The 16146-nt window shown below is 31.3% G+C and overlaps 2 protein-coding genes across 5 annotated transcripts in view; one reads left to right on the plus strand and one right to left on the minus strand.

Annotated features, from left to right (window-relative positions):
* Positions 1 to 8: 8 nt before the first annotated feature.
* LOC122504218 (acetylcholine receptor subunit alpha-like 1) lies at positions 9 to 5075 on the minus strand. 3 transcript variants are annotated; one of them, XM_043615178.1, is made up of 9 exons: positions 4297 to 5075; positions 3134 to 3273; positions 2796 to 2840; positions 2612 to 2721; positions 2269 to 2488; positions 1129 to 1297; positions 872 to 1024; positions 619 to 788; positions 9 to 510 (listed from the first exon to the last, which is right to left on the minus strand). In XM_043615178.1, exons 1-9 carry the CDS (start codon positions 4394 to 4396, stop codon positions 274 to 276), a joined length of 1344 nt encoding a protein of 447 aa, XP_043471113.1. In that variant the 5' UTR covers positions 4397 to 5075; the 3' UTR covers positions 9 to 273. The 3 variants fall into 3 exon arrangements, with proteins under 3 accessions (XP_043471113.1, XP_043471114.1, XP_043471115.1); XM_043615179.1 differs by having other exon boundaries at positions 2272 to 2488; positions 4297 to 5073; XM_043615180.1 differs by lacking the exon at positions 4297 to 5075 and adding an exon at positions 3353 to 4277.
* An 84-nt stretch (positions 5076 to 5159) lies between these two features.
* LOC122504212 (nesprin-1) overlaps positions 5160 to 16146 on the plus strand; it is a 110070-nt gene continuing 99083 nt past the window's right edge. Inside the window, exons 1-3 of one of the 2 annotated variants that reach the window (XM_043615161.1) lie at positions 5160 to 6018; positions 7626 to 8074; positions 8591 to 8816. In XM_043615161.1, coding sequence (XP_043471096.1) covers positions 7661 to 8074; positions 8591 to 8816 — 640 coding nt within the window. In that variant the 5' untranslated portion in view covers positions 5160 to 6018; positions 7626 to 7660. Of the gene's footprint in view, positions 8075 to 8590; positions 8817 to 16146 lie in introns of both variants that reach the window. The other variant, XM_043615159.1, reaches the window with a different exon arrangement.

Raw genomic sequence — 16146 nt, forward strand, 5'->3', positions numbered from 1 at the left:
AATTTTATTCGCCTCTCGTTAGCTGTTTAAACATTATTCTACATTACATCTTTTAATAATCATTATCTAATTTAATGTTTTGTAATTTCAACGGTGAGCAACATTATGAAGATTCGATGTTTTTGCACTTGAAAACTATATTTCGAAATTAGAATAAATTGTTAAGATAATTTAAAAGAATACTTTGAAAATTCATCAAATCTTTAACTAATGTTGTCATGAGATCTTTTGAATTTTTTTTGGTGTATTTATTGTAAATTTTCAGTACAGACTTTATGCAATGCACGCTAATGCCATGATACTGAATATAATACAAAAAACGAAAAAAGATATTCTGTCAAGTGCTGTGGCTAATAAAATCCACTCAAGTTGATTGACATTCTTTTCAGGTGTAATTATATTTTCTCGATCACAATCGTCAAAGCCATTTGATGAGAGACTCGAGACTGAAACATCTCCAACGTGGCTCTCTCTTAATTCTTGACAACCACTTGGTCTGTGCTGATGAATCTGAAATTTTTTTTTTTTTTTTTGTTTAATGTTAGTTCCAGTGTTGATCTAGAAAGTAGTGACGAATTGAAAGTTTTTTTAGAATAATTGATAAAATTAGGAAAATACCGCATTAATGTGATCTGAGAGTCCTAAGTAAGATCCTGGCCATCCCATCAGGAAATTCCTGATTCCTCTTGGAATTGGTGAACAATTTGCTCTTTTTGATAAATTCAAAACTACTATTGAAATAATTAGAGAAATTGTCACTTGATAAAGACTGCCACTATAGAATCTTACTGAAAACAAATTTTTTCAATATGTAAAAAGAGTTTGAAAGGGATTAAATTTTGAAAACGGAAATAATTTAAGTTTATCTTACCAATAAGTGGCAAATTTTCAGCTACCGGTGGTATTTTAAAGCCGAAGTAGATTAAAAATATCGAGATTATCAGAGCCGTACATCCAGCTACTGCTATTCTTACCTCGCTTTGAGGTGGTAACCAAAAGGCCATGAGAGTGAGAAAAACGATTGCTGAATATAAATAAAAATTACAAATTTTTAAAAGTGGTAATTAGTATATTCCTTATGGTAATTTTCTTATATAAAAAAACGAATAACATGATAGGATTACGTACGGATAGTCGGTGTAAAAATGATGTTGTAGTAAAGTAGAGCATTTCTCTTCAAAGTCAAATTGAAGACCAGTGTCACGTACGGTTCCGGACAGCATTCGTAGTGAACGACAGTACGCCCTCTAGTCATCTCCTCCAATTTCCATTCTGTATTCGTAATCAGAAGGTCTGGCTAAAATTTCAATTTCGTTCAAGAAAATTATAAACATCAAAAGCTACCAATTAGTAGCACAAAGAAAAAATTCTCAAGTATTTAGCTATATAAATGTAAATCCTGAGGGAACCCCCTAAATTTTTAACTAGTCAAATCTTATTGACTCAATCAAAAGTACTTTTTGATTCTTTACACCATAAGGAATGCAAGTTGGCCATCCTTATATAAATTAGGATTATAATTTCAACTTTCTCCAAAGTTAAGTTAATTAAAATAAAAATTGCTACTTCTTAATAATATTGAATAGAGCGACTGCAGCTCCATCTTCTAACTATGTGTGAGTTTTTAAGGTACTATATTTCATTTAGATTTGGAAATGTGAGTGTGCCCTTCTATGTTTCATTTTCATTGCTAACTGCGAGAGTACATTCGATTATTTTCGATTTAAATTCGAGATTTCTCACTCATGTCTTTTTCTAAAGGAAATACTGCCTGGCTCGGTGGGCGGACCAAGGGTACTTGGTTCGCGCCCATTAGCCTGGGATTTTTCCGGCACGTGAGATAATCTGAGCGGGAGGTTTGACGTCGAAGTATAATGATGTGCACCGTCGATTATTGTCCGGTACACACCGTTAAAACTCGGCTGTCGATAAACCGGTTGTACTCAGGAGAGGTTTTCTACAGTTTCCCTCTTCTCTGGCGAGAAAACCTATTGACGGGTGGTCCAGGCAAATGCGAGTACTCCTAATCTCAAAAAGTCGTTCTGTAGAAACGCAAAACTAGTTGGTATATAAGAGTGTGTGTTCTGACAGTTGGCCTAGCTTCAAGTCATTTAAGAAGAAAAAAAAAAAAAAAAAAAGGAAATACTTTGATGAGAGGGTAAAACGTAGAAAAACTTGCATTAAGATATTTAAAGGTTTTGAGCATGCGGTAATATAAGAGATATACATTAATACGAGGTGCAGTATAAATTGAAGAAAGCAACTTTCCACCTTCATAGGCTTCTTAAAAAGATGTAAATCGATTTGATCGCCTGAATATGTCCATGATCCCAATTTAAGAGAACATGATTGTGTATCGAAGGGCCAGAGTCGTAGGTCCAAATCGCAGAATGCAAGAAATTGAGCCGGTGGAACCCAAAAAACTGTTCCATCGTCGTCCACAATGCAATGGCTGTCTCCATAGTGTTCGACTGCATTCACGACCACACTGAAATGAAAATTTCTTCAAACCTAGTAAATCCACAAACATCGCACTAAAAAAACTAAGATAAGTATTTCCATGTACCACTTGATACCTGTTAATTATTATTAACCTAAAATAGTATTTAACCTGTTATATAAAACGACGTCAGGCTGCCAAACTTCATGAATGCCCAAGTGAGCCTGCTTCAGTCCTCCATAATCCGAAGCATTCCACTTCAATTTCTCATCCTTCCAGGCCTAAGATGAATTTAATTTCGGTGAGTAAGAGTTAATTTCCAAATGATCATTTAACTTCAATGCATGCAACTTACCATTCTGAGGAAGCAATGAACAGACAGAACGGATTGCATATCGTCCTGAAATTCAACATTTCTTGTTATCCTGAATTTTGGATTTTATATTTTCAATGATAAAATTATACTGGAAAAATTTAAGTACATGAATCTTTAGTTAAGAACAACTAACCTACCTCCATAAACCTGCAGCAACATTGACAACATAGCCTCAATATTTTTGAATCTTGTAGCAATATTGTCAATGTTTCTGCAAATCTGCAAGTTTAGATGCTGTGGGGATAGGAACGTCTGATGTACCAAAAACTTTTCCGTGTAATAATTAATTATTCAATTTAAAAGCAAACAAAACTTGCCAATGATACATGATGGATTTCTATGTCAAGAGTGACTACAGTTGAATTAAAGTGATGTGCAGGTCTTGCGAATTTGTCATATTTGACAAGAAGATCTCGTTTCAATTTGTCAGTCCATGTGTCGTTCCAAAACGGTGTATCTAAACATATGATAAAACTTATGATTGCGAAAGAACGAACCTCAGAAGTAATTAGTAGTTTGATGTACACGATTAAAACCTCGATATTCCGTTTGTACTCAGGAGATTTTCTACAATTTTCCTTTATTAAGAAGTCATTTAAGAACATTTAAGAAGATGCATAGCGCAAGAAAACAAGTCTTTTAATTTAATGGTGACAGTAATTTACAGTCATTCGAAAAAAAGGGTCGAAAAAATAATGATAGAATACTGTGAAAATGGTTGAAAGTAAAAGACAATAGAAGAAGTGGTACATAAGTAAGAGTATAAACGAGATGCTGAAACTTGAATAGGGTTCGTAAGTGGATAAACGGCCATACCTAACTGGAGTACTTTGCCAGTAGTCTGAAGCTTTAGTCTATACCGGTGATTTTATCTCGTGTATTATAATGACGAAAGACAAATGGAGGTCGTGGTGAGACGAACTAGCGCGGAAGCTTCGTGCATTATCGACACTTAGCTTTTCATTCCTCATTAACTATTCAGATTCGATGCAACTCAATATCTACGTTATAATTTCTTCCAATTAAAAGAAAATCAAAATTTTATTACTATTAGATTATAAATTCGATATACAATATATAGACAGTCAATTATCGTAGAGTATACGAAAAATGTAAAAACATTTCTTTAAATCATTTTCATGAATTGAAGATAGTTGATAACACCCGCTGAAAAATATCCTTAAGCAAAAAAGGCATCCTTAAGCATTTCAAAAAGGGCTCAACTTGAGCGATTAACTTACGATTCTCAGAATTGAGCCCTTATCGAAATTCATGATTCAATTATAATTGAAGACCAGCATAAATGAGAATTTGACTAGAAATCGTCGTATGATTAAAGAAAAGTCAATTTAGAATATATTCAAAAGCATTGTATCAGAAAAAATAATCACTATCAAAAATAGGTACACTCATCCAATGTTGAGGTATAGAATTTTATTCTATAGCTGTAATTAAAAATTACAATATATCCCCCACTCACATATAGATCCGGCAGCATGAACATCATAATCAATTAATGTGAAACTCGCGAAAAATATTAAAAAAGTAACAGTGGAGAATGATAATGTATTTTGATTCATCTTAGCGCGACCGAACGTTCACATTATCCAGTTAGGACTGAAGTATGAGCACGACTTCAGGAACAACGTTTATAGTATACACCAATTAATCGTTTCCATTGGCCTGATAACAATGTCAGCACCATTGCGTTGGATTTATTCATCAGACGAAGGGACAGTTTTCAACTCGAACAAAAAACAAGTTTGTATTGTTCTTTTATTATAACACGTCAAACAAAATTAATTCTACTTTAATATTCAATTTCTTTTCAAACGGATTTCATTTAAATTATCTTTGAGTTATCTTTACCTTGATTGAAAGTTTCTATTTAATTCTTTAATTGTTTCTGTCGTAATTAAAACTAAAATCAGTTTTCATTAATTTTTTTGAAACTTAATTAATTATCATCCCTCAAGATGATCAAAAATTACAAACAAAACCAGCTTCTTAGGTAGCCAGATAGCACTTCACAGGCTGAAAATCAAAATAATTAAAATTTTATATCAAAATAGTGGTTGTCTGTAGAAAATTATAAATTACTAAAATGCCGTAAAAAAAAGAATAGCGGTCTGACAGACGGGGGGTAGCACTGAGCGTGATTTTTCAGCACGTAGCAGTTTTAAGGTTAATAATTATTTAAAATCTGTTTACAGAGCCGAAAAACAAGGTCAAAATCTTGGATGTCAAAGTTTGACGATGATCTACTATAGTTGGGAAATTAAACACATGGTACAGAAGCGGAAGAGAGAAATTTAAGTAGCTTGTTAAAGAAAAGGTATAAATTAATTTTAAAAATACTTTAAGGGAGTTAGCTTCCTAGTGTCAAAAACTTTTTTTAATTACTAGCTTCCTTATTTAATGAATACTTTTTCGAAAATGATCCAATCCTTAAATTATATTGAAAGCATTGCACCTAATTTTTTAGTATTATTAATTTACAGATTAGAAAATTAAGATCACGACCTTAATTTTTATTATTCCCTGCAATAATTCTTGGCCAAAAATTAAAATTATCGATGAGTATATAACCCGTTGACAGTATTCTCGTCTCTTTAGATCGTTACCTCATCGAGTAATGGTAATGGAAGTTTTTACTTTGATCTGTTGCATGCGCTTGTAAACATATTTCAAACAAACTTTTAAAACGAATGAAAGAAAAATAGAATAAAAGCAAAAAGGGAGGTAAAGAAAATAAAAAGTGAGAGAGAGAGAAAAAGAAGATGATTTTTCGAGAAAATCATGAAAGAAGAGACAAAAAAGATGTTGGAGGTGGAGAAAGAGGTGCGTGAAGTCGAATGTCGAGTGATGCCAAAGTTAAATATAAATGTGGCGTCCCGACGCCTGTGTCACGACGCCCATCCTGGACCAATGATCCAGTAGTTAGTCTCTTCGTGTTCTTCGTTGTGGGCTGGTTCCTATCGAGAAAAAAAATTTTTAATAGGTCATTGATCATTTTATGTGATAGTGGTTTTTAACATTTTTTATTGGCATTTATTTTTTTTTTTTTTGAGGGGGGGTAATTACTCCTCGAGTCCGCCGCGGGTACCGAAGAAGTGCTTCGACAATTCTTTAATTACAAAAAATCGAACGAAAATTGTTTTACTTCTTGGATTTATAATTTCAATACTTCGATTTCTGGGAGGTGAGTTTCGGTACTTCCTTTTCTTCTTCTTCTTTTTTCTTCTTTTTCCATTATTTTACCTTCAGTTGAGGCTCTTAATTTTCATTTTCTTTAAAAAAATATTCTTGATAGCATTTTTCATGTTGTACCAGCTAAGTTAATAATTGTCCGCTTCAAGTAAAAATCGGTAAATTTTTCATCTTTATTTTTCCTTATGACCAAATGGCGAGCCAAATGGTTCGATTACTAATTGATGGTAAAAAAGCAATTGAAATCAAAATCGACAGAGATTTTCGTATTAGGAGCAAAGCCATATTAGAGAATACAAATTATTCTTATTCGAAAAATTTTATTTTTAAATATTAAAAAAATTCACGGTCAACAAGAAAAGTCAAGGGCGCTACATCCATCAGAGCGTTAATCGCCATAAGCGCTGCTTAACCCCGACGATTATTTACTTACCATTTTCTCCCATTGTCATTATTATTATAAACTTCTATAGGGTCTAAAGTAATAATTATTATTATTACAATTATTATTATAATAATAACAATTACAATTATTGTTATAATAATAATTTAGAAGATGTAGTGAAACATACTTGATAGTTTGTTTTGGAAAAAAATAATTAATTGCTGGAGGAATTAAGCGGGTCGTAAAATACAAATTTCCACAAAGAGGGCATTCTTGCGGCTGTAAATATAATCGTGTCAACTTCTGAAATATCCCTCTTTGGGGACATTTAGAATATATGTACATTATACTCTAATAAATATATGAGTGTGTAGCGGCGCTTGAATAAAAATAGAAATTAGACTAAATTTAAACGTCCTACACTCGGTATCCGGACAAAAATCTTTGGGAGCATCGGACTCATTTAAATCGAAAATCCGTCAACTCAAAAATATGACACTTTATCCAATTGTTACTCCAGGATATCATACGAACGTCCTAAAGGTGTCCTAAAGGTGTCCTAAAGGTGTCCTAAAGGTGTCCGAAAATTATTATGTTCGACTCCGATTAAAAGTTAATCAATGATTAAAGTCATTTTAACCTCCCACGATTGGTCGGTTAAGGATTTAATTTTTGATTAACTGGGTAGGTTAAACTGGTCCGATCATAAATTAATTTTTGATCTTTGTTGATGAAACTGACCCTAATTATTGATTAACTTTTTAATCAGATTTGGTGTAACTGGCCCCTAATCTACAGTTATTTAAAGTTTGGTATTTTCTACATTGAATTATGTTAAATTTAGTGCGTGATTCAAATTTGTATATATCAGGTGTAGCTGTCAGTTACATTCAATGCGTATACGTTTTAGAACACACGTATCACCTATTTCCATAGAGGATTTGGCCTAAAGCCACAGAAACGAATTATATATTCACTGTCATTAGGCGACCCAGAGTCACATTAACGTTTTTCTACCACTGATCCATTTTTCTCTCTCGACAGATTCCCTTATTTTTGGTAGGGATTCTCAATATTATAAACTTCCAGAACTGTTTTCAACGTTCAGGGTGAGCGAACTGGGTTAATTGTGATTGGCTAGACTAGCAGAATGTTACTACTGATTAGAGATTAGACCTAATTTGGAAGAGACGTGAACAATGTAATAATTTCAGTGATGGGCGATGCGGGAGTGATTGACTCGTAGAAGATGTCACAGCATCCACAGAGAGGTGGACCGGGGGGATATGGAGCACCTGGGAATTGGAGTGCGAGACCAAGTGCGCCGAGTCCCTTTCGGCCTGCGTCACCATACAGTCCGATGTCCTCGTCGCCACATCCATTTCAATCGCCAGGTTCACAACAACAACAACAACAACAACACCGACCGCGTGCTCCATCGACTCCATTGTCTCATGCTCGTCCAATGTCACCAGTGACATATTTGGGATCGATGCATCATCCAATGAGTCCGGTTCCGATTGGGATGCCCATTTCACCGGGAATGTCGCCGGTGTTTGGTTGTCCATCGCCCGGTTTTATTCAGTGTCCAAGACCACGTTGGCCTTCGTCCATTTCTTCAGGAAACGCTGCACCCAGGCCGTACATACCCACACAAATGATGGTAACTATATTTTTTCAAACTACTTATATTATTCTACTACTTATGCATTAGGGGCTGAATAATGATGACCCGTGTGGAAATTGATCCAATTATTATTGAATCACAAACTACATTCCCAGGTGGAAAAGTTAACGTTAATAACGTTAGACTACCGTTAGACTAATGCTACTAACCTTAGGTTAACGTTAGACTAATGCTATTAATGGTACTAACGTTGGACTAACGTTATGCTAACGTTATAATCTGACATTAGTGACCAAAAAATGTCGTTAAATTAACATTAACTTTTCCACCTGGGTCCCTTACAGCATCTAAACTTTCAGCAACATCAACAAAATTGTAAACCTTGAAGCAATATTGTCAATATTGCTGATAGTTCAGATGCTGTTGGGCATTGCAGTTATGACCCAAATGTGGAAAAGTATAATATGGGCCAAATATTATTCTTTTACTATGCCCAATAAAGCACACAACTTATTACTAAAATAATAAAGTGAACGAATCGTGATTGCACAGAGCCCAGTGGGTAGTGGAACAACTTCTCCAGTACCTTGTGGACCACCCGAATACCTAATTGCCCCGTACAGACCGGGGGAATACGAGTACGTCGGTGTTCCACTGGAACCTAATCAAGAGGAGGACGAATCAGGCCCCAGTACAGCAGAAATTATTGCCAGTCAAAGTCAGGATTATGTGGACGAGAAACTTGCCGAGTATCAAGCGACTATTCATCAACTGCAAGGTAAGTGCTATTTACAATGTTCTTCTTTTTTTAAAATTAATTTTCGGATACCGAACTGGCAGACAAAATTCGCCATCTCGACACGAATTTTTATTCGTCTTGGAAGACCCTAATAATTGTTATTGATGTTCAGTAGCAAAGAAAACAATTATAAACGTACCGCACGTGTTTTTCTGTTTTGGTGGGGGAAATGAAAAATGAATTCTTTATTTTCAAAACAAGAGGTGTCGGAAGAACCTTTAAAACGTTAAAAATGTCACAGAATACCCTCAACATCTAAACACTGACTGAGTTCATTAAAAGCTAAAAATAATTGGAAAGATAAAGGGGAAGAGATTACCGATTACGCAAGAGATAGTAGGGATTATGGTGTAGTTTTTGAAAAATGTAAACACTCTGAAAGGTTAACGAAAACAAAAAGGTTTCAATTTATTTCGAATCTCTTTTTATACTTAATTGAATTTTTACGGATCAAATTTTGCATATTCTTCCGTTATTTTATACAGAATAGACAATTGCTATTAATATTTTTTTCTTTTTGCTTCTTTAAATAATTACTGATATTACTAATATCTGTTATTATCAGTTATATTATAAATTATATAAAGAAATATTTTCATATAATAAAAAATGAACTTATGAAAAAAGGATCGAAAGCTCTTTCACAATCGTGTAAAAGTTTAAAAACAGAAAGATTTGAAATTCAAAAACAGGAAAGTGCAAAGAAAATGATTCATTTTTGCCGAAGGTGCAATACTAAATATGCAAATTTTGTCACATAGATTATACAGAACCTGTTTTTTGTATGAATTTTGTATTTGCTCTGCAAAGAAATAATTGTATAAATAACACTGGAAACCGCTAACGAATTACATAAGGACGAAACTTTTGAGGGATTTTAGTTTGTTTAACACTTTATTACATCATCCTTAAGAATACCAATATACCATGCTGTCCTGACTTTCAAATATAACTGAAAAGAAATAATAAAAAATCATAGTACAACTTTAACTTTCTTGATATTTACTCCTGTTATAGTACTTACGCATTTACTTACGTAATCTTTACCATAAAGTAAACCTAAACTCTATTACAGAACATAACAGTTCTCTATAAATCTCAAGCGTATTCTTTAGATACAGCTTCTCTCAATTGAAAGAATTGAAAGAAAACGCCGCTCGTAAATTAATACAATACTCCTTGATCCAAATTCTTCTATTGTATAATATAATTTGCCGAAGGGTATAGAATTTGTATTATTAAGTAAATAGAAAATGAAAAAAGTGATGTAGTCAAGTGTGTGTGTGGTCTTTGACACACATACTAAACGGATACATATGGCGTTGCGTAATTTTACAACGCGAATGAATGCACATAGTCGTATGTAAGTCGTCACATGCCACGATGTACTAGACTCGTAAACGTGATTCCCGCGCACATTGCTTTTAGTTGTCTATGCAAGGGAAATAGAATAGAATCCGCGAGACAGCGGCCAATGTATTTATAAATAGAAGTGACGAGCAACTGCTTCAGCCATTCAATATTATTCGCTTCCTTCTTTTAAAAGGAACGATCTTTAGGTCATTCTTTTTTGTCGTCATTTCTTTATAGTGCTGTTTCCATAAAAGCAGCCGCAGATATTCAGGATAAACTTATGAAATAACCTGATGTTTTAGAATATCCTCCATCTGTAAGACATCCTAAATATTACTAGTATCCTACGGATATCCTAAGAATATCCTGAATATCCGGTTACTCTTAGGGGCTGTCCGTAAACTACGTTACCAATTTTTCAGACTTTTTAGACCCCCTCCCCCCTAAATTGGTAACGTAGTTTATGGATGGCCCCTTAGAGTCATTAATCATTTTACTTTCACTGTAAAAAAATAAATCTTACTTTCAGTACACTTTTCACTAAAACCGTATACATTAGAAACATTTTTGACTGAATTTTAACCTTGAGAGTATTATTTCAAGTCCTAACTTAGACTTAATTCAGATTTAAGTTTAATTTAATTAATTTAATTTAGGGGAGAAAATTAAATTTCTTGTTGGTTTTTGTGTAATGATGAAAATAATTTTGAAGATGTACAATATTATTATATAATTTATAATTATAAATTATAAAGAATTATATAATTCTTCTTTTAAATTATAACTGGGCCATCTTTAATTATTTATAAAACATGAAGAAATCAATCATCACTCGGAGTGATAAAATCATTATTTGATATTATAAGAATATTGTACTTTTTTAAAATTATTTTCATCTTTTCAATTAAATTATGATTTTCAAGAATTTTTAACTAAAATTCTTCTTTCAATCAATTTGAATAATTTTCGAAAAAGTTCTCTGACTTGATTTGGACTGGTAATAATAGGAATTGCAGCTTTTCCAAAAAAAAAAAAATTTCCAAATCAATTTACTCACTCCTCCTGGCAAGATTTTTCCTTTGATGCAAAAGGTTTTCTGTGAAGTAATTTTAACAAAAACAGAAATAGTCTTCTCACAGCTGTTAATTTTCGCCGGCGTTGCAGAAAATTTTCCATCTAGTTGTCAAATATCGAAAGGATGTAAAATTGATTGATGACGACAGTAGTAAGTTAGTTAATACTTATTTCGACAATTTCTAGGATGTCCACATATTACGTCACACTTCAAAGGAAAGGGGGGCCAAGAATTTTAGGACCGATTTCTTTTAAGTAAATTAATGCTGATGAATATGACAGGGGCAGTTAAAAGGGACCCACGGTTTCAAAAAAATCAATTTTTTATTATTTATAGTGATTCTGATAGAAAAAAATTGTCTCTATCATAATCACTTAATATCAATAAAAAAAATTGATTTTTTTGAACTGTAGGTCCCTGTCACATATAGAGAAATTTATACACTTGGATGATAATTTGATCCGCAAGTAGATTTAAAAAGAATAAAAGGGTTTTTCCAGACAAGTAAATAATCGAGGATTATTCTCTCGCAGCATCATTGGGAATTCGTCTGCTCACTGTTTGTGATGAATAGTTACGATGAATAGTTTATTTGCATAAGATTTTATACTCTCGCCCTAGGAGTAGTAGGCTGAAGCCCGGAGGTGCTTTTTTCGTATATAAGATACTCGATTCTGCTAAAAATAGATGCCCTGTCGTAATGATTCATCAAGTGTCCAGTGAGGAATTAGATATGTTGCTATACGCTCCGGGATATCTAAAAACGAAAAAGTTTGCCATTTATCATCTCAAAAGGATGAAGCCAATTTCTTCCTAGTGCAGCTAACATCATAAACAATCCGACTAAATGTAACGCAACCAAGTTTGCATTTTATTACTCAAAATTTTCACCAAACCTAATTTTGCCAATTGTTTACTTTTCTCCGGGGTAATAGGAAGTATCTGACTTTGACTTTTGATTCGATTTTGAGTTTGACATTCGTGTTTTGACTCAAATCACTTTAAAAAAGAAATTGAGGTCAAAGTTAGAGACAAGGTCAATGTTAAAATCAAAATCAAATCTAGAGTCATAGTCAAATTCATTTACTTTTGTTACTATGAGCCTTTCCGATCCTCCGACAAAAGACAGAATCTGACCAAATGTCTAACCCGAACAGTAAAAAAATAGTATTTTTCAAATCGATATTTACCTCATTTGCATTGTTTTGTCATTTTGTGGAAATGTTGCTATGGGAATACAGAAAAATAGCTTTAGACCTCCGCAAAGGCCAAGTTTGTACTATCGTATGTCATTTAAAAAACAACCATGTGCAGTTTTCACATGTCTTTTTTCGGATACAAAACTCTCTAGCAATGAAAAGTATAACAATTCTAACAGTTTTATTAGTGACTGTAATTGTCGCTGACAATGAAACAATAAATTACGAAACCAAATGGCTCAATTCTCTTGTACATTATTTACGACAACATTGGGGAATCTCGCATACGTTGGAAGTGATAAAGCACAGTGTACGAATTAAGGAGAGAATTAAATTTAAAATCATTCTTATGATTCGTCTCAAGAATTTGGAGTACTTTACCATTAATGATGGCAGTAGATTATTAAACAGGCCCCATTATCGACATGCACAAGCTTCTAATCTTGAGTTAACGGTTTATTTCGTTGAATATCGAGAGGAGACGTCGAAATTAATCGATAGGCACGAATTTTTAATTAGTATCAGTGGAAATTTTGTGGGTAGGAAATATTTTATGAATGTTGGTCAAAAAAATTGATTATTGAGATGTGCTTTCTGCTTTGTTTTGGAGATATGTGAAGAGTAAGTAAACTTTTAAGAAATGGGCAAAGATCAAGATAATTAATTTCGAGTTTAAATAAATTAAAAACTAAGAAAGATATTTTTTACTCAAATATCAATTCTTCTTGAATGCCTAGGTGAATGAATCAAAGTCTGATCATATTAGGGTGAAGAACGCTCTATGGCTTCCGATGGCTTCAGATTCAATGATTCCGATTTAGAAAAAATAATAATTTTGTGACAAAGCGAAGCAAGAATAAATTTTTATTTTAAGAATAAAATTGAAGTATAAACTAATTCAAAAATCTAATTGTAAATAAATTTTTTCAGTCGAATGAGAAATGTAGAGATTTGGGAAAATCGATAATTTTCGTGTGAATGAACGTTTAATTATGTATACATATGTAGTGCAGAAGAGCAGGAAATGTGTTTTGAATGAACTAACAATCGATTGACGTGTGTACGATTTTGAAGATAGAATTTACGCCTCAGTAGACGAAGTATTATTTCTCCAGGATCAATGCTGTTAATGATGTAAAGAGCGAATATACACGTACAAATGAACCTGACTACTAGTGTATTGGGCTAAGGAAGCAGGTCAAGCAGGTGTTCGGAGGGCACATTTTGTACATGTCCGCACGCACGCCAAATAGGAACCGCGATGAGCCTCAAAGTGTGCTTTGTATTAATGAATTTTTCCCCCCTTCAACAAAATATAAACTTTACTTAGAGAATCAAAAAAAAACATCAAACAATAAAACATTTATTGTTTGACTGAATTCCAGTCTTGAGAGAATGATTTTAAGTATGCAAAAGTTATGACTCAAGCCATCGATTAAAATTAATTGATGATGAAAGTCTTCCTTCCTCTTTTTCTAATTCCATCAATCAGCAAATTTATTAATTTTTACAGAAATATTTTTCAGACAATTTTTTTTTTTAAACAGTTTCGTGGATGATAAACAATATTAAAATATTTAACACAACGATCTTAATTGCCAACATTGTTAATTGCGCTCGAATCTCAATCTCGCCAAGACATCAGCTCTTGTCGTTGGTCAGAAAGTTTGATTCGATTTAGTCACATTGGAATTTATCTATCATTTAACGCTGATAACATAAAATGAAGATTAATATTTCATTCGAGTAGCTATTTTTTCATGAGTGTAGGGACATAAATAAATTATAAACTCGAATGTTACTGTTTGTAATTCTAATGATCAATTTTGTTGATTTTTCTTCACTGCGCATATTGGGGATGATTCATTTATTAATGACGAAAAAGGGACAAAAAATTTATTTTAAAAAATTAATAGTCGAAAATCCGTATAATTTGATAAAAAAAAACTAAAAATGACGAAAAGTTCGTAAATTATAGGTACGATATAATTTGGAGAATTTTATTTAGTAAAAACAATTTTTAATCAAATATTTTTTCGTATTTTTCCAAAATAAGTAGTAAAAACAAGCTTTAGTCAGACTTAATTTCTTATTTTTCGTACTTTTTTTTCCAAAATATTTAGAATGATTGGAGAAATTCAATTATTTTCAAAAGTTATAAAATTCTTCGCCGAAATTCAATTATTTATATGTTCAAAATTTTTTTTAAATTCTCGTCAAAATTTCAATTATTTTTAGAAATATTAAAATTCTTCTCCGAAATTCAATTATTTTCAAGATTTCAATACAATTCCATCAAAAAATTCAATATTATTTTCATGAATATTGTAAAATCCTCCGCAAGAATTCAATTGTTTTGATAAATAAGAAAATTCTTCAAAGGAATTCAATTATTTTCATAAATAATAAAATTTCTCGAAAGAATACAATTATTTTAAAAAATATTTAAATTTAATTATTTTTAACAGTTCTAAAGTAAAATTCTTGTAAACAATTCAATTATTTTTATAAATTTGTAAAATTCTTGGCAAGAATTCAATTATTTTCAATAGAATTTTTAAAAAAATGTTTTCAATTGTTCTCAAAAGTTTTTAATAAAATTCTTTGTAAATTTCAATTATTTTCAAAATTTTTAATTAAAATTTGATAGGAAAATTAATAATTACAATTAATAATGAAAACCGATTATTTTAAAAATTTGAAAGAAATTTTTCATAAAATTCAATTGCTCTCAAAATTTCCAGTAAAAATTTTTTTTAAAAAACTATTATTTTCAAGAAAATTGAAATAAACTCTTCAAAACAAAATACAATTATTTTAAAAAATTTTAATAAAAAATCTTGCTAAGAATTAAATTATTTTCAATACAATTTTAATTACATTTTCTCGAAAACATCCAATTACTTTTATAAATAATTAAATTCTTCGAAGAAATTCAATTATTATCAATTTTTTTGATTAAATTCTTCGCGAGAATTCAATTATTTTCGTAAATACTAAAATTCTTTCTAGGAATTCAATTATTTTCATAAATAATAAAATTTTTACAAAGATTCAATTATTTTCGTAATTTTCAACTATTTCGTATAAAAATTTTTTTTAGGAACTTAATTATTTTTATAAATAATAAAACTCATTTCAGAATTTCAATTATTTTTAATACAATTTTAATCGAATTCCTCGAAAAAACTCATAAAAATTTTATTAAAATTTGTCGAATCAACTTAATTATTTACTTTGTTGATAAAATTCTTTATGAGAATTGAATTTTAAGAAACATTCAATTATTCAACAAATTATTTATTTTTGTATTTAAATAATTGAATTCTCGTAAAATTTTCTAATAAAAATTGATAAAAAAATGAATTTCAGATAATTGAATATTAAAAGCAATATAAAGTGAATTTTAAGAAATAATTGAATTTTGAAATTAATTTTTCTGAAAAAGTCTAATTGTGGATTTAAAAAAAAAAATTATTTGAAGTTTTTATTTGCTAATGTACATTTAATTGAAGAATTTACGAATAATTGAAATTTCGGAAAATTGAATATTGCAAACAAATGAATTTGGAAATTGTCAAAGAACTTTTTCGAAAATTATTAAAAATAATTGATTTAAAGAAGAATTTTAGTTAAAACTTCTTGTAAATAATAATTGAATTGAAATGATGAAAATAATTTT

The sequence above is a fragment of the Leptopilina heterotoma genome, unplaced genomic scaffold (assembly GCF_015476425.1).
Source record: "Leptopilina heterotoma isolate Lh14 unplaced genomic scaffold, ASM1547642v1 Lhet_286, whole genome shotgun sequence".
NCBI classification, from domain to species: Eukaryota; Metazoa; Arthropoda; class Insecta; order Hymenoptera; family Figitidae; genus Leptopilina; species Leptopilina heterotoma.

Excerpts from the sequence above, each read along its gene's own strand:
- LOC122504218 (XM_043615178.1), bottom strand. The coding sequence starts at position 4,396 with ATGAATCAAAATACATTATCATTCTCCACTGTTACTTTTTTAATATTT. Across the intron at positions 1,298-2,268 it reads TTAAGAAGCCTATGAAGGTG|CCAGACCTTCTGATTACGAA; the intron begins GAAAGTTGCTTT and ends TTGAAATTTTAG. Across the intron at positions 1,025-1,128 it reads CATTTTTACACCGACTATCC|CAATCGTTTTTCTCACTCTC; the intron begins GTACGTAATCCT and ends ATTTATATTCAG.